Source organism: Salmo salar, chromosome 02 (genome assembly GCF_965601325.2).
Source record: "Salmo salar chromosome 02, fSalSal1, whole genome shotgun sequence".
Taxonomy (NCBI): domain Eukaryota; kingdom Metazoa; phylum Chordata; class Actinopteri; order Salmoniformes; family Salmonidae; genus Salmo; species Salmo salar.
In genome coordinates, this window is record NC_138292.1 from 34631513 (window position 1) to 34655000 (window position 23488).

The 23488-nt window shown below is 48.7% G+C and overlaps 1 protein-coding gene across 2 annotated transcripts in view; it reads right to left on the reverse strand.

The window, feature by feature from the left end:
* Positions 1-804: 804 nt before the first annotated feature.
* LOC106581206 (protein PTHB1) overlaps positions 805-23488 on the reverse strand; it is a 205479-nt gene continuing 182795 nt past the window's right edge. For both annotated transcript variants that reach the window (XM_045702702.2, XM_082962193.1), the window contains one exon: positions 805-2795. In XM_045702702.2, the coding sequence (XP_045558658.2) occupies positions 2422-2795 (374 nt within the window). In that variant the 3' untranslated portion in view covers positions 805-2421. The remainder of the gene's footprint in view (positions 2796-23488) is intronic.

The window sequence follows — 23488 nt, forward strand, 5'->3', positions numbered from 1 at the left end:
CTGTCCCTGCTTGAGTCAATATGTATGTAATCAGTGTGAAGGGAATTTTTTATCATTGTGTCTACTACTACATCTTATTGACATGGGGCAGACGTTGTGGAGACATTGCACAGAGGTTAAGAGAGTCCTGGGAGTCAGCTGTCCAGGGTTAAGACTGCGGGCAGACGGTGGGTCTGGGTCCAGAGGGTAAGGGGTTAGACTCAGCTGTCGTGTCAAGACTGGAGCGCGACCTCCGTCCGGCTCAGACCCACGCCAGCCTGGATCAGACAGCAGCACCACGGTGGATCCAGGGATACCCTCGCTCCATCCCAACTTAAAACAAGCCTGAACTCTGACGTCTTCAGGGTGAGAGGTCGGGTACCCGCGGGCTTCAGCTGTGCGAGCGGGCGACTCACAGGCGACTTCATTTGGGCCCCGATCAGAGACGACACACTCGCTCACAGAAACACACACATCTAGAAACACACCAGAACACTCAAATAGAACCGCAGACATAGAAAACACTATCATGCACAAAAACACCCATAGAGAAAGTGAGTGTCTCTTTAAGACAGGGGAGAGGAAAAACAGAGGCATTTATCAAAGAGCATCGTGAGAGCTGTAGATTTAGTCTGGGGCTGGGACCTACCACACTCAATACTTTCCATCGTTTTACAAGCTTTTCACAGGGAAGTAGGGATAACAGTTCACCTCCTCTCAGAGACACATTAACGTTACATACTGTTCTGATGCATATACATTAGATATCCGTTCTCTCCTAAGCCTCTCACAAGACAGCTTCGCTAATAAAATGACACCAACCCATTTGTTTCTAAAAGTCTAATCCAAAGGGCTTTTTATTACATTCTCTCAAAACTGTGCGGCACTGTTCGTTTTTCACAGTGGGGCATGTAACAATGTTTGGTCCTAGTTCAATCATTTTTTGCACTTGAACCTGTCCTGTACAACATTCATGTTGTGAAACACAGAGCGCCACAAAGCGTTTAGTCAAAGACACAAGTTATTGAGGAGAATAGTACAAAAAATAGAGAACCCACTGACGTCAAAGAGACATAACACAGACCTGAGAGGAGAGTCCGCCAGAGTCCATCCCCATCTTCTTCCACAACATCTACAAACGACCCGTGCCAAATTAAACAGTGAGTCTCACAGTTACTCAATCTTAAATTGACCTTGTGCCGAGCTCAGGAAAATTTGCACAGACCGTTTACACAACAGTAAGGGAAAAAAAAACAACCCTAAAGCCACTGGCCAAAGACAAAGCCATTTTAACAGTGACCAATCCTATATACTCTAACATATACACTGTCCCACATACTCTGTAAGCAAGGAGTGAAAGGAGACAGACTTAAAGGGATAGAGAATGACATGCATACGGAGGGAGATTAAGAAGATACAAACATTAAACAATAGTTTCATAGCACTAACTTGAATCACCCTGCTTTGTCTATAAAAACAGGCAGAGAACAGGTGCCTGGTGCATCAGACTAGCTGATTACGGTACAAAACCTTTGCTATAATACATTCATAAGCTGAGTTAGGAAACGATACACATCTAAATTCATCAAGACACGTACAGACAACACACATACAGGACGTACAGGTACAGTACAATACAAAGAGCTGTTTGGATTGTCATTGGTCAGGCTGGCACAGCGATCCTCTAACAGAAGGTGGCCTATGGTCTCAGAGGCTGGCTGGAAACACTGTACCACTTGCAGAGCTGTGTGTTGCAGAATACGAGCAGGTGCTAGCTAGTGTTTTTACATGTATAGTTGTGCATGTTTGTATTCTTGTGTTTGTGTGCATGTGTTTGTGGATTCAGGTGTGTGTGATTAAGTATGTTCCTGCAAGTCCTCACAAACGATTATGAGGGCTGCTTGAATCCCCCCCCCCCCCCTTTTCGTTTCTCTGCTATTGTCTCAGTTTGATGGTTTTCCTGCTTCAGTGTGCTGATGGGGGGGTGAAAGTGACCTTGTTTTACCCCAGGGGACATACGGAGGGATGGACGGAACGCGGGGGATATTCTTAGCCTGAGGCGGGGGTGGCTTTGGCAAGGCATGGTGCCACACGAGGGGGAGAGAGGGCGGGGTAGATGTCAGCGTGCCCGCGTGTAGGCGGGGTGGTTAGGGCGCACAGGGCTGTGGGTTCCACTACGAGACGCTGCCACTGGAAGGAAGGGAGGGGAAGGGCTTTGATGTCGCACGTCCGACTCCTACACTGTTCTACTGGAGTTTCTGACTGGGCCTCATCTTCTGCACCGCACCTTCACCCAACACAGACACCAGAAGTCCTGACTATGGACCAGCATCAGCCCTGATAGAAGTGTGTTTGTCAATGTGTGTATGTGTGTGTGTGTGTGTGTGTGTGTGTGTGTGTGTGTGTGTGTGTGTAACTGAATGTATTTATTGCATGACATTATCAGCCCTCTCCAGCAGCAGCATCTGGCTCTTTCTTTTTCTCCTTGACCTTCACAGATGACTTTCTCGACACTTTCTCTTTCCCAGGCTCCTTCAAAGACTCTTTGCTGGTCTCCTTAGAAGACTCCTTATTTGACTCCTTTCCAGATTCCTTGGAGGACTCCTTCTTTTCCTTGGACTCTTTCAAAGACTCCTTTTTTGACTCTTTCCCAGGGTCCTTGGGCTCTTTGGGCTCCTTGGTCGACTCCTTCTTCTTTTCCTTAGAGGACTCCTTCTTTTCTCTCTTCACTTCTTTCACAGGCTCTTCTGCAGTCTCTTCCACTGTCTCCTTGACTCCCCCCTCAGCAGACACTTTCTTGTCCTTTGATTCTTTATCTGAAACGGGTCAGACAGAGAGATACGAGTGATTAACACGTTATTACCAGGTACACACTCACATGAACAGGACTCCCACACCTCATCAACTTGGGATTCCTTCTCCTTCTCTCCATCTCTGATGCGTGGTTTAGAGATATTCTGTCATTTAGTGGTGACCAATAGGCGAGGGGATTCTGAGCAAAATGCTCTCCTGTGGTGCTAGCTATGGCTAACACGGTTCATAATATAGGTTAAGATTGAATTGTTAGACACTACTGCACTGTTGGAGCTAGGTACACAAGCATTTTGCCACACCTGCAATAACATCTGCTAAATATGCGTATGTGACCGATACAATTTGATTTGATTAGCACTGTGCTCAAGCTAAGGTCAGAGTTGCCCGTCCACTAAAGTTAGCAATATGTCCGAGTCAAGGTTATGCTAGATGTGCTGATGCTGGGGTTAGCATACTGTTACACAATGCTATTATGTACAGTACAGCACAGCAGAGAGGACTGTGACCCTCGGTACAATTAAGTTCAGATGGCTTCCAAACCCTCCCATAGACAAATTGAATTACAACAGCACCTGTCGCATCACAAAGAACCCCCCCTCCCCTTTCTCCCCCCCCTCCTCCACATTGGATTGGCTCTTTGATAAGATAATAGCGGACTGTTGTCTCCCAACAATGAGACATCCTTATCTCCATGAGAAAGGAGAGGGCTGTGTGTATAGGGGGGCTGTGGTGAGTACTCTAAAAGACTGTGTGTGTTTAGAGACTCCGGAGAGGGACTCCAATCAGCTGGGTAATCGTCTAGAGCTTACAAAGTCCTGGCTGAAGTGTGTGTGTGTGTGCTGGCGTTTTGTGTGCAGGGCTCCGTCTGAAAGGTTGAGTGTGTATCGTGTGGGAGGTGAGTTCCAGTGTGTAGGCCAGGGTGCTGTATCTGATGTGCTGTGCACGGTCAGGTCCAGTGTGTAGGCCAGGGTGCTGTATCTGATGTGCTGTGCACGGTCAGGCGCCGTGTGTGACCTACACGATCCAGTGTGTAGAGAGTCATTGTTGCTAGGGCACAGTGTATCAAGGCTGAGTGTGTATCAAGGCTTACTGGGTATCAAGGCTGAGTGGATATCAAGGCTGAGTGTGTGTTCGTTGAGGGGCCTTAAAAACTGGCCTGTTTTTCCGCCTGCGGCCTCCGGCTCTTTTGTCTAGCCTTCTTAAATGATCCCCACAGGCAAGCCAGTGTAAAAATAACCAAATAAACCAAAATCAACCACCAAAAAAAGACAGAACTGGTTAAAAGACTCAACAGAAAAGCCTGTGTGAAGTGGCAGCAAAGTGGCAGTAAAGCCCAGTAAAAGTGGGCCAGTTAAACAGGGAGCAGTGTCTTATTGTCCTGACTGAGAACTGGCTGCTGTTGGGTTTCCATTTGGGTAACACGGAGGAGAACCGGGCCAGGCAGGCGCGCACGCACACACGCACAACAACCAACACCCTCAGATCTTTTCCAATCACACATACAAGAGCATGGCTGTAGTGACCTGCCCTGAGGAAAAGCTGACTGAAGAACTCTCTCATTCATATATAAACACAAATGCACGCAGACACAGCAGAATATAGAGTTTAGGTTGATATGTATGTATTGATTATGTAAATATTCTGTGTGTGTTTGAGTACATACATAAACGTTTGTCTATGTCTCTATAGATGGAGTGTGTGTGTAGCAATGGTTAATCCTGTGCTGTAGCGACAGGGCTAATCCAGGCTGGACACTGTCTGTCTCTCACTACTCTGATTGGGAGACTCAGGTATCAGAGAGAGACTGGAGAGAGAGAGAGAGAGAAGAGAGAGGAAGAGAGAGAAGAGAGAGAGAGGAAGAGAGAAGAGAGAGGAGAGAGAGAGAGGAAGAGAGAGAAGAGAGAGAGAGGAAGAGAGAAGAGAGAGGAGAGAGAGAGAGGAAGAGAGAGAAGAGAGAGAGAGGAAGAGAGAAGAGAGAGGAGAGAGAGAGAGGAAGAGAGAAGAGAGAGAGAGAGAGAGAGAGAGAGAGGAAGAGAGGAGAGGAGAGAGAGAGAGAGAGAGAGAGAGAGAGAGAGAGAGAAAGAGAAGCCTCTCTGTCCACACTTCACTCCTCAGCAGCTGAAAAGACACTGGAACAAGTGGAGACACCAGGGGGACTGACACATCAGATCTCTGTGTGTGTATTGATAGGAGTTAGAAAATGCATGTGTGTGTGCTCATGCTTGAAAGAATGGGATAGTATGTTAGATAGGGAGAGAATTGTGTGTGCGTGAGAGAGAAAGAGAGAGAGGGAAAGAAAGGAGAGAGAGAACTAGCCAAAATAAAATGCATACAGAGTCGCAAAACTCTTCCTGACAAACGCAACCCCCTTTGTCAGAATCAAGCATTGATTGACAGTCAGGTTTCCTTCTACAATCAGTCTCATTGTGACAGACCCAAGTCCAAACCACATCACCACTTCAGTTGCTGCTGCTACTCCCCAGACAGAAATATATGAGCGATCACATAGCAGTAAAAAAAGCTGTCGCAGACATTTTTCATCCAGACAACCAGAACCCTTTTGGGTTAACAGGGCCATTTTATCGGGACTTGATAAACATTTCCATCGTAAAAGATGGGGTTAAAGCATCAGAGAGTCAGGTCATCTCCTATTTTTATTTGAGCAACAAAGTAACTAAGCGGAACCTTCTAGACTAAACAGAGCATCAGTTTTACCGTGGGCCACTCCGCAGAGGAAACATCAGCAAACAGACCCCAGCTGTAACGCTAACCCAATACCACAACAGCATCACCTTCATCATCACTAACATTGTCATATTAACCTGTTGGGTCTAGGGGGCAGCATTTGCACGTCTGGATAAAAAAAATGTACCCGATTTAATCTGGTTACTAATCCTACCCAGTAACTAGAATATGCATATACTTATTATATATGGATAGAAAACACTCTAAAGTTTCTAAAACTGTTTGAATGGTGTCTGTGAGTATAACAGAACTCATTTGGCAGGCAAAACCCTGAGACATTTTCTGACAGGAAGTGGATACCTGATGTGTTGTATTGACTTTAAACCTATCCCATTGAAAAACACAGGGGTTTAGGAATATTTTGGCACTTCCTATTGCTTCCACTAGATGTCACCAGCCTTTACAAAGTGTTTTGAGTCTTCTGGAGGGAGATCTGACCGAACAAGAGCCATGGAACGATGATGTCCCATTAGACACCTGGCGCGCGAGTTCATGTTGGGTACCCTCGTTCCAATACGTTATAAAAGAGTATGCATTCGTCCACCTTGAATATTATTCATGTTCTGGTTAAAAAAGGCCCTAATGATTTATGCTATACAACGTTTGACATGTTTGAACGAACGGAAATATATTTTTTCCCCTCGTTCATGACGAGAAGTCCGGCTGGCTTACATCATGTGCTAACGAGACGGAGATTTTTGGACATAAATGATGAGCTTTTTTGAACAAAACTACATTCGTTATGGACCTGTGATACCTGGAAGTGACATCTGATGAAGAGAATCAAAGGTAATGGATTATTTACATAGTATTTTCGATTTTAGATCTCCCCAACATGACGTCTAGTCTGTATCGCAACGCGTATTTTTCTGGGCGCAGTGCTCAGATTATTGCAAAGTGTGATTTCCCAGTAAGGTTATTTTTAAATCTGGCAAGTTGATTGCGTTCAAGAGATGTAAATCTATAATTCTTTAAATGACAATATAATATTTTACCAATGTTTTCTAATTTTAATTATTTAATTTGTGACGCTGACTTGACTGCTGGTTATTGGAGGGAAACGATTTCCTCAACATCAATGCCATAGTAAAACGCTGTTTTTGGATATAAATATGAACTTGATAGAACTAAAAATGCATGCATTGTCTAACATAATGTCCTAGGAGTGTCATCTGATGGAGATTGTAAAAGGTTAGTGCATCATTTTAGCTGGTTTTATGGTTTTGGTGACCCTGTCTTTGACTTGACAAAACATTACACACAACTCTTGTAAATGTACTGTCCTAACATACTCTAAATTTATGCTTTCGCCGTAAAACCTTTTTGAAATCGTAAAACGTGGTTAGATTAAGGAGATGTTTATCTTTCAAATGGTGTAAAATAGTTGTATTTTTGAAAAATTTGAATTTTGACATTTATTTGGATTCAAATTTGCCGCTCTTGAAATGCACCTGCTGTTGATGGAGTGCACCACGGGTGGCACGCTAGCGTCCCACCTAGCCCCAAGAGGTTAACCTACGTCAAATATGTTTGCAGATGTTCATTTTATGAGGCCTGAGGTAGAGTATCTCATGATAAGCTGTAGACCACACTATCTACCTAGGGAATTTATCTGTATTTTTCGTAGCTGTCTACATACCACAACAGACTGAGGCTGGCACTAAGACCGCACTCAATGAGCTGTATTCCGCCATAAGCAAAATCGAATCGTACTATACCGGCTCTGACACTCGTCAGATGTGGCAGGGCTTGCAAACCATTACAGACTACAAAGGGAAGCACACCCGAGAGCTGCCCAGTGACACGAGCCTACCAGACGAGCTAAACTACTTCTATGCTCGCTTCGAGGCAAATAACACTGAAACATGCATGAGAGCACCAGCTGTTCCGGAAGACTGTGTGCCGATGTGAGTAAGACCTTTAATAAGCAGGTCAACATTCACAAGGCCACAGGGCAAGACGGATTACCAGGATGTGTACTGCGAGCATGCGCTGACCAACTGACAAGTGTCTTCACTGACAATTTCAACCTCTCCCTGTCCGAGTCTGTAATACCAACATGTTTTAAGCAGACCACCATAGTCCCTGTGCTCAAGAACACTAAGGTAACCTGCCGACCCGTAGCACTCACGTTTGTAGCCATGAAGTGCTTTGAAAGGCTGGTCATGGCTAACATCAACACCATTATCCCAGAAACCCTAGGCTCACTCCAATTTGCATACCACCCTAACAGATCCACAGATGATCCAATCTCTACTGCACTCCACACTGCCCTTTCCCACCTGGACAAAATGAACACAGACAGTTGAAGTTGGAAGTTTACATACACCTTAGCCAAATATATTTAAATTCAGTTTTTCACAATTCCTGACATTTAATCCTAGTAAAAATTCCCTGTCTTAGGTCAGTTAGGATCACCACTTCATTTTAAGAATGTGAAATGTCAGAATAATAGTAGAGATAATTATTTATTTAAGCTTTTATTTCTTTCATCACATTCCCAGTGGGTCAGAAGTTTACATATACTCAATTAGTATTTGGTAGCATTGCCTTTAAATAGTTTAACTTGGGTCAAACGTTTCGTGTAGTCTTTCACAAGCTTCCCACAATAAGTTGGGTGAATTTTGGCCCATTCCTCCTGACAGAGCTGGTGTAACTGAGTCAGGTTTGTAGGCCTCCTTGCTCGCACATGCTTTTTCAGTTCTCCCCACAGATTTTCTATGGGATCAGGAGGTCAGGGCTTTGTGATGGTCACTCCAATACCTTGACTTTGTTGTCCTTAAGCCATAACTTTGGAAGTATGCTTGGGGTCATTGTCCATTTGGAAGATCCATTTGCGACCAAGCTTTAACTTCATGACTGATGTCTTGAGATGTTACTTCAATATATCCACATACTTTTCCTCCCTCATGATGCCATATATTTTGTGAAGTGCACCAGTCCCTCCTGCAGCAAAGCACCCCCACAACATGATGCTGCCACCCCATGCTTCATGGTTGGGATGGTGTTCTTCTTTTTCCTACAAACATAACGATGGTCATTATGGCCAAACAGTTCCATTTTTGATTCATCAGACCAGAGGACATTTCACCAAAAAGTACGATCTTTGTCCCCATGTGCAATTGCAAACCGTAGTCTGGCTTTTTATATGGCTGTTTTGGAGCAGTGGCTTCTTCCTTGCTGAGTGGCCTTTCAGGTTATGTCGATATACGACTCGTTTTACTGTGGATATAGATACTTTTGTACCTGTTTCCTCCAGCATCTTCACAAGGTCCTTTGCTCTTGTTCTGATTGATCTGCACTTTTCGCACCATAGTACGTTCATCTCTAGGAGACAGAACGCATGTTCTTCCTGAGCGGTATGACGGCTGCATGGTCCCATGGTGTTTAGACTTGCGTACTATTGTTTGTACAGATGAACGTGGTACCTTCAGGCGTTTGGAAATTGCTCCCAATGATGAACCAGACTTGTGGAGGTCCACAAATTTTTTTCTGAGGTCTTGGCTGATTACTTTTGATTTTCCCATGATCTCAAGCAAAGAGGCACTGAGATTGAAGGTAGGCCTTGAAATACATCCACAGGTACACCTCCAATTGACTCAAATGATGTCAATTAGCCTATCAGAAGCTTCTAAAGCATGACATCATTTTCTGGAATTTTCCAAGCTGTTTAAAGGCACAGTCAACTTAGTGTATGTAAACTTCTGACCCACTGGAATTGTGATACAGTGAATTATAAATGAAATAATCTGTCTGTAAACAATTGTTGGAAAAATTACTTGTGTCATGCACAAAGTAGATGTCCTAACCGACTTGCCAAAACTATAGTTTGTTAACAAGAAATGTGTGGAGTGGTTGAAAAAACAGTTTTAATGACTCCAACCTAAGTGTATGTAAACTTCCGACTTCAACTGTACGTGAGAATGCTATTCATTGACTACATCTCAGTGTTCAACATCATAGTGTCCAACACCTCAAAGCTCATCAATAAGCTAAGGACCCTGGGACTAAACACCTCTTTCTGCAACTGGATCTTGGACTTCCTGACGGCCTGCCCACAGGTGGTAAGAGGAGGTAACAACACATCCGCCACGCTGATCCTCAACACAGGGGCCCCTCAGGGGTGCGTGCTCAGGCCCCTCCTGTACTCCTTGTTCACTCATGACTGCACGGCCAGGCATGACTCCAACACCATCATTAAGTTTGCCAATGGCACAACAGTGGTAGGCCTGATCACCGAAAATGGCAAGACAGCCTATAGGGAGGAGATCAGAGTCCTGGCTATGTGGTGCCAGGACAACAACCTCTCCCTCAATGTGATCAAGACAAAGGAGATGATTGTGGACTACAGGAAAAAGAGGACCGAGCACGCCCCTCATCGATGGGGCTGTAGTGGAGCAGGTTGAGAGCTTCAAGTTCCTTGGTGTCCACCAACAAACTAACATGGTCCAAGCACACCAAGACAGTCATGAAGAGGGCACAACAAAACATATTCCCCCTCAGGAGACTGAAAATATTTGGCATGGGTCCTCAGATCCTCAAAAGGTTCTACAGCTGCACCAGTGATGCAGTGATGCATCCTGACAGGTTGCATCCTGACAGGTTGCATCACTGCCTGGTATGGCAACTGCTCGGCCTCTGAACGCAAGGCACTACAGAGGGTAGTGCATACGGCCCAGTACATCACTGGGGAAAAGCTTCCTGCCATTCAGGACCTCTATACCAGGCGGTGTCAGAGGAAGGCCCTAAAAATTGTCAAAGACTTCAGCCACCCTAGTCATAGAATGTTCTCTCTGCTACCGCACGGTAAGCGGTACCGGAGCGCCAAGTCTAGGTCCAAGAGGCTTCTAAACAGCTTCTACCCCCAAGCCATAAGACTCCTGAACATCTAATCAAATGGCCACCCAGACTATTTTCATTGCCCCCCCCCCTTTACACCGATGCTACTCTATGTTCTTATCATCACTTTAATAACTCTACCTACATGTACATATTACCTCAATTACCTCGACTAACCGGTGCCCCCACACATCGACTCTGTATATATATATATATATATATATATATATATATATATATATATATATATATTTTTTTTTAGCTGCACTGTCAGTTAGGGGCTCGTAAGTAAGCATTTCACTGTAAGGTCTACCTACACCTGTTGTATTCGGAGCATGTGACTAATACAATTTGATTTTGATTTGGCATTTGTACCGTATTGGTGAGTATGTGTGTTCATGATAGTGTGTATTGATATGTATGGTGTAGGTTCAAAGACGTTTGACGGCAACACTGTACACTCCCGTCAGCAACACAAAAAACAGCCAAACAAATGTCAACAAGTAGATAACATTTCCCCAGAGGAGAATGGTCCTATCGCCTTTTCTTCAAAGCAGAGATTTTCCGCTCCGCTTCCCCTCTAAGAGAAAAGAGCGGGTGCTCTTTAGAGCTTCAGGGGGCCGTAGTCAAAATACACACAGGCCTCACAGAGCGCCTGCATTCCCCTGTGTCCCCAGACCATGGGGGAGGCTTCTGCCTTGCTACCCACTGTTTTATAAATACCGCCGCTAAACTGCTGCGCTTGCCAGGGACCGGCCACGCAGCTCTGTGATGTGTGTGTGAGCGTGGTCCAGACTAAACGGCCACAACAGCATTGTGTTAATCTAAAAACAAAACGTAGAGGCTGGCAACGTGGGAATGGAGGGTTGAGAGAGGAGAGGCGGGGACAGAGAGAGGAGAGAAGAGTAGGGGACAGAGAGAGGAGAGGAGAGGACAGAGAGAGGAGAGAAGAGTAGGGGACAGAGAGAGGAGAGGAGAGGACAGAGAGAGGAGAGAAGAGCAGGGGACAGAGAGAGGAGAGGAGAGGACAGAGAGAGGAGAGAAGAGTAGGGGACAGAGAGAGGAGAGGAGAGGACAGAGAGAGGAGAGAAGAGCAGGGGACAGAGAGAGGAGAGGAGAGGACAGAGAGAGGAGAGAAGAGCAGGGGACAGAGAGTGGAGGGCAGGGGACAGAAAGAGGAGAGGAGGGGACAGAGAGGAGAGGACAGGAGAGGAGAGGACTAAGAGAGGAGAGGAGAGGAGAGGATAGGACTAAGAGAGAAGAGGAGACAGACGAGAGGAGAGGAGAGGACTAAGAGAGGAGAGGAGAGAAGAGGAGAGGAGAGGACTAGGAGAGGAGAGGAGAGGAGAGGACTAAGAGAGGAGAGAAGAGCAGGGGACAGAGAGTGGAGAGGAGAGGGCAGGAGAGGAGAGCAGGGGACAGTGAGAGGAGAGGAGAGCAGGGGACAGAGAGAGGAGAGGAGAGGAGAGGAGAGGAGAGGAGAGAAGAGGAGAGAAGAGGAGAGAAGAGCAGGGGACAGAGAGTGGAGAGGAGAGGGCAGGAGAGGAGAGCAGGGGACAGAAAGAGGAGATGAGGGGACAGAGAGGAGGGGACAGGAGAGGAGAGCAGGGGACAGAGAGAGGAGAGAAGAGCAGGGGACAGAGAGTGGAGAGGAGAGGGCAGGAGAGGAGAGGAGAGCAGGGGACAGGGAGAGGAGGGGAGGTGACAGAGAGAAGACAGAGAGAGGTGAGGAGAGCAGGAAACAGAGAGTGGAGAGGAGAGGGCAGGAGAGGAGAGCAGGGGACAGAGAAGAGAGGAGGGGACAGCGAGAGAAGAGGAGGGGACAGCGAGAGAAGAGGAGGAGACAGCGAGAGAAGAGGAGGGGACAGCAAGAGAAGAGGAGGGGACAGCGAGAGAAGAGGAGGAGACAGCGAGAGAAGAGGAGGGGACAGCGAGAGAAGAGGAGGAGACAGCGAGAGAAGAGGAGGGGACAGCAAGAGAAGAGGAGGAGACAGCGAGAGGAGAGGAGGAGACAGCGAGAGAAGAGGAGGGGACAGCAAGAGAAGAGGAGGAGACAGCGAGAGGAGAGGAGGAGACAGCGAGAGAAGAGGAGGGGACAGCGAGAGGAGAGGAGGAGAAAGCGAGAGAAGAGGAGAGACAGCGAGAGGAGAGGAGGAGACAGCGAGAGAAGAGGAGGGGACAGCGAGAGGAGAGGAGGAGAAAGCGAGAGAAGAGGAGAGACAGCGAGAGGAGAGGAGTAGACAGCGAGAGGAGAGGAGGAGACAGCGAGAGGAGAGGAGGAGACAGCGAGAGAAGAGGAGGGGACAGCGAGAGGAGAGGAGGAGAAAGCGAGAGAAGAGGAGAGACAGCGAGAGGAGAGGAGGAGACAGCGAGAGAAGAGGAGGGGACAGCGAGAGGAGAGGAGGAGACAGCGAGAGGAGAGGAGGGGACAGCGAGAGGAGAGGAGGAGACAGCGAGAGAAGAGGAGGGGACAGCGAGAGGAGAGGAGGAGAAAGCGAGAGAAGAGGAGAGACAGCGAGAGAAGAGGAGGGGACAGTATACAAGATAGGTAATTGTCGGTGGAACAGGAGACTTGGGTTGCACCACATATACAGACAAACACATATTCAGGTGTCAAAGACCAGTTACCTTTCTAGCTCCTCTATGCTCTCTAAGCACACACACACTGTATGAGGGGTGGGTGGAGGTTGGGGTTATGTTCACGCGGCTGTGTAAACACTGGGCTGTAATCCCAGAAGTCGTGGTGTCTAAGCCAGTAACCCCTCTGGTAAACCACTGCATGATCAAGCAAATTACACTCCCAATAGAAGGGGGGGTTCCAGTCCCATCCAACCCCCTCCTACTCACAGGCAGCGCTGGAGGGAGAGACAGAGACTGGAACCACAGAGAAAGTGTTGGGACAGCTGCTAATGAAACGGCTACTGACTGTGTGTGTGTGTGTGTGTGTGTGTGTGTGTGTGTGTGTGTGTGTGTGTGTGTGTGTGTGTGTGTGTGTGTCTGTCCAAGGGAAAAGTTAATGTGTGCTAAATGATGTGTCTTTGTTAGGGTGCTTATGTATGTTGTGTGTGTGTGTGTGTGTGTGTGTGTGTGTGTGTGTGTGTGTGTGTGTGTGTGTGTGTGTGTGTGTGTGTGTGTAAGAGGGAGAGAGAAAGTGTATGTATGTGTGTGTGTGTGCGTGTGTGTGTGTGTAAGAGGGAGAGAGAAAGGTGTGTGTGTGTGTGTGTGTGTGTGTGTGTGTGTGTGTGTGTGTGTGTGTGTGTGTGTAAGAGGGAGAGAGAAAGTGTGTGTGTAACTGTGTGTTTCCTCCCCTGGCCTGGCTGTCTCCCAGCAGCAGGTCTAGTTAATAAAGCAGTCTATCAGTCCATCTGGGGGTGGTGGACGGAGAGGTAGAGTCAACGCAGAGACAGAGGACTGCTCTCAGACAGGGAGGGGCTGTCCCTCACTGGGGGCTGTGTGTGTGTGGGAGGGGGTTGAAGTGGATACACAGGGTCGGGGTCTCTGGGTCAGATGCCCAGAGATACGTCCAGTCCACACACTCAGACCTTTGTCTGTCTGTGGGACGTCTGAACAATATGTTTCGTATGTGTCAGGACAGGCTGCATTATCGCATAGAGCAACAAGGCTTGGGCCTAAGCTAAATAAACACAGACAAACAGACTGAACTCCAGTCTGTCTTGACCATAGACTACCATGGGAAGGCTTTCAGTTACAAACTGGTCCAGACACAGAGGCTGTGTGACTATGACCAGCCTGGAGAACAACTCTCTGTGTTTGGTACACACATTGAAGGCTGGAGATGGGGAGGGGTTTTGACGTGATTCTAGACCATTGTGTGACCGTGGCAGAACCACCTCGTTTGACCCATTCAGCAGTCAGACTCCAGCTGAGCCCACAGCTACAATAGAGTGTCTGTGTCTTTCCCAGACCTGGGAGAAGTGTCAGAACTGCCAGCCCAACCCTGGCCTAAACCTGGCCCTACCCGTCTCAAGTCCCAACAATGAGGTCCAAATGCTTCCTGGAACCCAATCTCACACACGTCTCAGAAACGGCAGCACGGCCATGAGGGGGGAACGCAAATATAGCAACACATCATTCAGAAAATAATGACCGGGCGCTGCTTTCCAACATTTCCCTTTACAAAAGGTCAAGCAGGAGAAGAGCGTCTGACTCTGAGGAAAATAGAATGTTCCCTGAAAAACGTCTCAGAGGAGGAAGCAAGGTGACTGGAGAGAGAGACAAAGTGGGAGGAAATTGGCAGAAATGAATTTTGGAAACAAATTACAGAAGCCAATAATATCGTTCAGCCAGACGGGCCACTGAGAAAGGTCTCGCTAACATGTTTCAGGCTAACGTGTTTCAGGCTAACGTGTTTCAGGCTAACGTGTTTCAGGCTGGAGCAGCTCGCTCCACAACGCTTCGGCACTTACACAATGTCTTTCTGCTCCTAACACACACATTCCATAGTCTGCATAGCACTCTGTGATGGAGGTACAGTGGCTGTGAAGAGAGACTAGCTTAGCACATGTTCAACCACATAGGCCTGTATATCCCCCCCCCCCCTTACGTTCCCTCGCCATACTGTCTCCATCCACAATCCGAGTCTATCTTCTACACCTCTCCTCTGTCAAGTTATCCCTCTATCCAATCAATGGAGGCCTGGCTTGTTGTTAAGCAGGTTGTGACAAATGTATTTGTAGAAAAGGTGCTACGTATCCAGTTTAGCATTAACTTAACATTCGTTAAGAATCTTTGGCGCTGCTGCCACTACTACTGGGCAGACACTCCAGACTGGCCATGATTGGTGGGTTTGTGAGCAGGAAACAGCGGGAGAAGGAGGGAGGGAGAAAGAGAAGAGGAGAAGAGTGGACCTTAATCATCTTGCAGTGTGGCTGCTGGTCTGGTTGGATAGGGTTTATTCCATACTATTCCTGGGCCTGGAATGTGCTGTGAGGGAGACCAGGGCTGCCCATCGCTTTGTGTTCTGCATAGCCCACTGACATATCAGACCAGCTCAGCTCAGCTCGACCCACCAAACACCAACCACTCAGACACACAGGAATGCATGCCCCTAACCCCGCAAACCAGAGAATGTGATATTATTCCACCGAATATATACAAATACTGTGATGATGTATACAAACAAGCACTCGCATGCACACACACACCATCACTCTGCAACTGCATCCTTATTACTGTCTGCATCTTCCTGTCCCACACTGATGATGCGGAATGTCCCAGCAATCCAATTCTCTGTGGTCACAGTATGAGGAAACTCCCGAACAGAGATGAGAGTAAATACAGAGAGAGGAGAGAGGTAACTACATGATATATAGATGGGAGACTGAGAGACTAGGAATATATGGAGACAGAGTGAGTTGTGGACAGAGACACACAGAGCAATAGATGGATAGATAGAAACAGGGAGGAGAAACACACAGACAGAGAGGGAGAGAGAGAAGAGGCGGGTGGTGCAGGCAGCTCTTGGCCCCAGAGGGTGTGGTGCTGGCAGCTCTTGGCCCCAGAGGGTGTGGTGCTGGCAGCTCTTGGCCCCAGAGGGTGTGGTGCTGGCAGCTCTTGGCCCCAGAGAGAGGGTGTGGTGCTGGCAGCTCTTGGCCCCAGAGAGAGGGTGTGGTGTAGGGGGGGGGAATCATTCCCGCGGTCGGCAGAGATATTTTCTCTCTTCTGGCCACGCCCTGCTACTAACCATCTCTGCACTGCTCCAGTCACACACACACACACACACACACACACACACACACACACACACACACACACACACACACACACACACACACACACACACACACACACCACACACACACACACACACACACACACACACACACACACACAAATCTATGCATTATGACATAAACACTACTACAGTTTGTAGTTCTGTTGTCAACTCCCTCTTGTGTTCTCCACAGTCTGCACTCTGCCTAAATACAGATAGCCACATCTTAAGGCCCAATTACAATACTAGGCATAGTACACACAAACACACACACACACGCTTCCCTCTCAATAAACAAACAACTATTCACTACCCACACACACCCTTCATGTACTCACATAAACATTTAACTCACAAACACAAGCACGTGTACACACACACAAACATACTGTCAGTGTCCACACACACAAACATACTGTCAGTGTCCACACACACAAACATACTGTCAGTGTCCACACACACAAACATACCGTCAGTGTCCACACACACAAACATACCGTCAGTGTCCACACACACACACACACACACACACACACACACACACACACACACACACACACACACACACACACACAAACACACACACAAACACACAAACACACACACACTGTCAGTGTCAACACACGCTCTCTGTCCACACACACAAGCTCTCTGTCCACACACACACGCTCTCTGTCCACACACACGCTCTCTGTCCACACACACACGCTCTCTGTCCACACACACACGCTCTCTGTCCACACACACACGCTCTCTGTCCACACACACACATGCTCTCTGTCCACACACACACATGCTCTCTGTCCACACACACACGCTCTCTGTCCACACACACACGCTCTCTGTCCACACACACACGCTCTCTGTCCACACACACACGCTCTCTGTCCACACACACACGCTCTCTGTCCACACACGCACGCTCTCTGTCCACACACGCACGCTCTCTGTCCACACACGCACGCTCTCTGTCCACACACGCACGCTCTCTGTCCACACACACGCTCTCTGTCCACACATACACACATGCTCTCTGTCCACACACGCACGCTCTCTGTCCACACACACACACACGCTCTCTGTCCACACACACACGCTCTCTGTCCACACACACACGCTCTCTGTCCACACACACATGTCCTTGGTCCGCCGGAGGCTGCCTTTGTTGTGGTGTAACCGCTGGTTTGTTTCAGAGTGCTGCCCGCGGAATCCCTCCAAATTGTTTTCACACTCCTTTGGTTGGCCTGGCAACAGTCATCCACACACACCAGCCACCGCTGCTCGCCTTGTTTCACAGAAATCCCCACCAACACACACAACTATGCTTTTGTAAAAAATATGGACTGGTGTGCATTTACATAAATATGGATGTATTTAAAGAGGCCCGGCCACAAACAGGTGGTCCATGTCACATGTCTTTCCTGAATAGAACTCAACATCATTTCTGAAAACCTCAGATTCTTCTCTCCGGGGAAAAAGTACGTGCTTGCTTCAGCTAGCGTGTGACTGCGGCTAAACCCAGAGTGGCTACAACAAGGACAAAAGGGTTTCACTTGAACAAATAACAAGGTATTGTTGTTCTCATGCACCCAAAGAGATTAGTTTACCACTAGACCGAGATACACAATTATAGCCTTACTGCTGTTATAGATTTAATTAGCATATAACTAACAGCACAGAACTACTATTTCAACTAATCATTTGAAAACCATTGTGTTGAATCAAATCAAATTTGATTTGTCACATGCACCGAATAGAACAGGTGTAGACCTTACAGTGAAATGCTTACTTACGAGCCCTTAACCAACAATGCAGTTAAGAAAAATAAGTGTTAAGTAAAAAATAAAAGTAACAAGTAATTAAAGAGCAGCAGTAAAATAACAATAGCGAGACTATATACAGGGGGTACCGGTACAGAGTCAATGTGCGGGGGCACCGGTGTCGAGGTAATTGAGGTAATATGTACATGTAGGTACAGTTAAAGTGACTATGCATAGATAATAAACAGAGAGTAGCAGCAGCGTAACGGGGGGGGGGGGGGGGGGGCAATGCAAATAGTCTGGGTAGCCATTTGACTAGATGTTCATGAGTCTTGTGGCTTGGGGGTAGAAGCTGTTTAGAAGCCTCTTGGACCTAGACTTGGTGCTCTGGTACCGCTTGCTGTGCGGTAGCAGAGAGAACATTCTATGACTAGGGTGGCTAGAGTCTTTGACCATTTTTAGGGCCTTTCTCTGACACTGCCTGGTATAGAGGTTCTGGATGGCAGGAAGCTTGGCCCCAGTGATGTACTGTACTGGGCCGTACGCACTACCCTCTGAAGTGCCTTGCGGTCGGCGGCTGAGCAGTTGCCATATCAGGCAGTGATGCAACTAGTCAGGATGCTCTCGATGGTGCAGCTGTAGAACTTTTTGAGGATCTGAGGACCAATACCAAATCTTTTCAGGCTTTGTAGTGCCCTCTTCACGAATGTCTTGGTGTGTTTGTACCCTGATAGTTTGTTGTTGATGTGGACACTAAGGAACGTGAAGCTCTCAACCTGCTCCACTCCAGCCCCGTCGAAGAGAATGGGGATGCACTCGGTCCTCCTTTTCCTGTAGTCCACAATCATCTCCTTTGTCTTGATCACGTTGAGGGAGAGGTTGTTGTCCTGGCACTACATGGCCAGGTCTCTGACCTCCTCCCTATAGGCTGTCTCATCGTTGTCGGTGATCAGGCCTACCACTGTTGTGTCATCGCTAAACTTAATGATGGTGTTGGAGTCGTGCCTGGCCATGCAGTCATGAGTGAACAGGGAGTACAGGAGGGGACTGAGCACGCACCCCTGAGGGGCCCCAGTGTTGAGGATCAGCGTGGCGGATGTGTTGTTACCTACCCTTACCACCTAGGGGCGGCCCGTCAGGAAGTCCAGGATCCAGTTGCAGAGGGATGTGTTTAGTCCCAGGGTCCTGAGCTTAGTAATGAGCTTTGAGGGCATTATGGTGTTGAAGGCTGAGCTGTAGTCAATGAATATAATTCTCACATAGGTGTTCCTTTTGTCCAGGTGGGAGAGGGCAGTGTGGAGTGCAATAGTGATTGCATCATCTGTGTATCTGTTGGGTCTAGGGTGTCTGGGATAATGGTGTTGATGTGAGTCATGACCAGCCTTTCAAAGCACTTCATGGCTACAGACATGAGTGCTACGGGTCGGTAGTCATTTAGGCAGGTTACCTTAGTGTTCTTGGGCACAGAAACTATGGTGGTCTGCTTGAAACATGTTGGTGTTATAGACTCAGTCATGGTCAGGTTGAAAATGTCAGTGAAGACACTTGCCAGTTCATGCTTTGAGTACACGTCCTTGTAACCCGTCTGGCCCTGTGGCCTTGTGAATGTTGACCTGTTTAAAGGTCTCACTCACATCGGCTACGGAGAGCGTGATCACACAGTCGTCCGGAACAGCTGATGCTCTCATGCATGTTTCAGTGTTACTTGCCTCGCTGCGAGCATAGAAGTAATTTAGCTCGTCTGGTAGGCTCCTGTTCCTGGACAGCTCTCGGCTGTGCTTCCCTTTGTAGTCTGTAATAGTTTGCAAGCCCTGCCACATCCGACGAGCGTCCGAGCCAGTGTTGTACGATTCAATCTTAGTCCTGTATTTGAGGCTTTGCCTGCTCTTATCCAGAGCAAGACATGAGAACACGTGGTTGACATAGTAACGGTTTATTGTTCCCACACTGTGAATTAGCCTATAGCCTACTGTTGAGAGGTGAGAATGGAAAGGGTGACTTGGATGACTGTATGGAGTGTGTTGTTGATGACAGAAGGTACTGTTGACTTCACATGAGGACAATGAGGATGTGCGTGTGACTTCCCTCTATCCTGCCACGTCTCGTCACACATTTCAATTTTCACACACCCTTGATGAAACGTTTGCGTTCTAAGCTGGCTTTTATTATTTGAAGTGCTACAAAAAATTTAATTTAAGCATACATTTATGGTATTTAAAAAAATATATAAACCGGTAAAAGTAAGGTCATTTCACTCATACACACCAATAACCAGAGCATGACCTTGGCCTGTCGTAAGGATGTCACAGCTATCTTCGTCTTCTGACGATAATGCGAAATCGTCATCAGAAAAGGTAGACCAATACGCAGCAGGTGTGCAGTTGTTCATTTTGAACATTTAATTAAATCAACACGAATACAAAAACAATTAACCTTATACTGGCCAGGACGTGACAGTACCCCCCCCTTAAAGGTGCTACCCCAGAAGCACCTTAACAAAAAATAACCCCAAGCAACACCAAAAAAAATTCCCCTTTTCTAAAGGGAGGGAAGGGAGGGTGGCTGCCGTCAACGACGGCACTGTGCTACACCCCCCCTCCCCAACCCACCTATTTCTGGAGGTGGCTCCGGCTCAGGCCGTTCCAGGCTGTCGGGGCAGTCTGGCAGCTCGGGACAGTCTGGCAACTCGGGGCAGTCTGGCAACTCGGGGCAGTCTGGCAACTCGGGACAGTCTGGGCAGTCTGGCAACTCGGGCAGTTCAGGGCAGTCTGGCCACTCCGGCAGTTCAGGGCAGTCTGGCCACTCCGGCAGTTCAGCGCAGTCTGGCCACTCCGGCAGTTCAGCGCAGTCTGGCCACTCCGGCAGTTCAGCGCAGTCTGGCCTCTCCGGCAGTTCAGGGCAGTCTGGCCTCTCCGGCAGTTCAGGGCAGTCTGGCCACTCCGGCAGTTCAGCGCAGTCTGGCCACTCCGGCAGTTCAGCGCAGTCTGGCCACTCCGGCAGTTCAGCGCAGTCTGGCCACTCCGGCAGTTCAGCGCAGTCTGGCCACTCCGGCAGTTCAGCGCAGTCTGGCCACTCCGGCAGTTCAGCGCAGTCTGGCCACTCCGGCAGTTCAGCGCAGTCTGGCCACTCCGGCAGTTCAGGGCAGTCTGGCCACTCCGGCAGTTCAGCGCAGTCTGGCCACTCCGGCAGTTCAGCGCAGTCTGGCCACTCCGGCAGTTCAGCGCAGTCTGGCCACTCCGGCAGTTCAGCGCAGTCTGGCCACTCCGGCAGTTCAGCGCAGTCTGACCTCTCTGGCGACTGTTGACTGGCGGGCAGCTCTGACGACTGTTGACTGGCGGGCAGCTCTGACGACTGTTGACTGGCGGGCAGCTCTGACGACTGTTGACTGGCGGGCAGCTCTGACGACTGTTGACTGGCGGGCAGCTCTGACGACTGTTGACTGGCGGGCAGCTCTGACGACTGTTGACTGGCGGGCAGCTCTGGTGACGACTGTTGACTGGCGGGCAGCTCTGGTGACGACTGTTGACTGGCGGGCAGCTCTGGTGACGACTGTTGACTGGCGGGCAGCTCTGGTGACGACTGTTGACTGGCGGGCAGCTCTGGTGACGACTGTTGACTGGCGGGCAGCTCTGGTGACGACTGTTGACTGGCGGGCAGCTCTGGTGACTGTTGACTGGCGTGGCTGGGTTGACGCACTTGTAGCCTGGTGCGTGGTGCTGGTACTGGGCTTACCAGATTATGTACACGCACCTCCAGGCTAGTGCGGGGAGCGGGAACAGGACGAGTCGGACTGGGTTGACGCACTTCCGGGTCCGCACGAGAGACAGGAGCTGGAAACCCAGGGCTATGGAGGCGCACAGTCGGTCTCGATCTTACCTCCTGCACAACCCGTCTTGGCTGGATGGAACTAGTAGCCCTGTACGAGCGGGGTGCTCGTACAGGGCAGATTGGGCTGTGCAGGGGCCTGATGGTAGCCGTGCGTAGAGCGGGAGTTGGGTAGCCTGGTCCTCGGAGGCGTACCGGCGACCAGATGCGCTGCGCAGGCATCCTCCTACCAGGCTGGATGCCCGCTCTAGCACGGCACCTGCGAGGGGCTGGAATAACGCGCACCGGACTGTGCGTGCGTATGGGTGAAATAGTGCGCTCCTCAGCGAAACATAGCGCTCTCCACCCCATACGCTCCTCCATATAACCACGGGTAGCTGGCTTCCGGCTCTTCTTACGCCTAGCCAAACTACCCGTGTGCCCCCCCCAAAAAAATTATTGGGGGTGCCTCTCGTGCTTCTCCCTCAGCGCGTACTTGGCCTCGTACCTCCGCCTCTCTGCCTTGGCTGCCTCAATTTCCCACTGCGGGCGGCGATAATCCTCAGCCTGGTGCCAAGGTCCGGCCCCGTCCAGAACTTCCTCCCAGGTCCACTTCTCCCGCCAGTCCAACTCGAATTCCCTCTGCTCCTTCTTCTGCTGCTTGGTCCTTGAGTGGTGGGTGATTCTGTCACAGCTATCTTCGTCTTCTGACGATAATGCGAAATCGTCATCAGAAAAGGTAGACCAATACGCAGCAGGTGTGCAGTTGTTCATTTTGAACATTTAATTAAATCAACACGAATACAAAAACAATGAACCTTATACTGGCCAGGACTTGACAAAGGAGAACTAGAAAGAGGACATATTTCCCAGCAGTGTTTTCTTTCTCGCCCATGCGGAGCTGAGGGAGGAAGGGCACCTCCCTGGGTCAGCAGTCACACTGCTACCCTGCTGGGGTACACCCCCCAACCCACCCACCCACCCACACATCTGTGTACGTTGGATCCACATTAATATACATTGGATCCACATGTATATACACACACACTGTTCAAAGACAGTGCAGTGGTCGACCAGCTCTACTAAACTGTCCAAATACCCCTGCCCTTCCTCTGGGGAAACCCCACATCACTCTAAATATGACCCTCCCACCCCCCTCTTTTGACACCTATGCCACTAATGCTATTTCTCACAGTCTGTCCAAAGACACCATATCCCTCTACACACGCACAAAAGCGAACACACCGCCTACAGATATACACACTGTTCTTGGTTTACAAGACAGATGAAAATCACCACTCGACTTATCAATACTCAACTTATCAATACTCAACTTATCAATACTCAACGGTCCAGCAAGAGAACACACAATCCCTGCATCTCTCTTTTTCTCTGGCCAGACAGTGATTCTGTTTCCATTGGTGATCGCTACGGCTGTGTGGCGGTTGGGTCGGTCCCACTCTGCCAAAGATACATTTCACAACCACATCTCCCACGGAAAAGAGGGTTAGTGGGGAGGAGAAGAAAACGTCAGGAAATATTTCAATCAAAGATACTGCCCCTGAAAACAAAGGGGACTTTATACTTGGGGAGTCCCCGCTTTGCATCCCCTCCCTCTTCTCCCACCCCTCCATCTCCTCCCTCCCTCACTCTTTTCTCTAAGAGCAGACAAGTGTTTGAAGCGTAGTGTGTGTAAGTGTGTGTGAGGGCCGAGCACATCCCCATTCACATTGACGAGAGCTTCAAGTTCCTCTGTGTCCACATCACTAAGGATCTATCATGGTCCAAACACACCAACAAAGTTGTGAAGAGG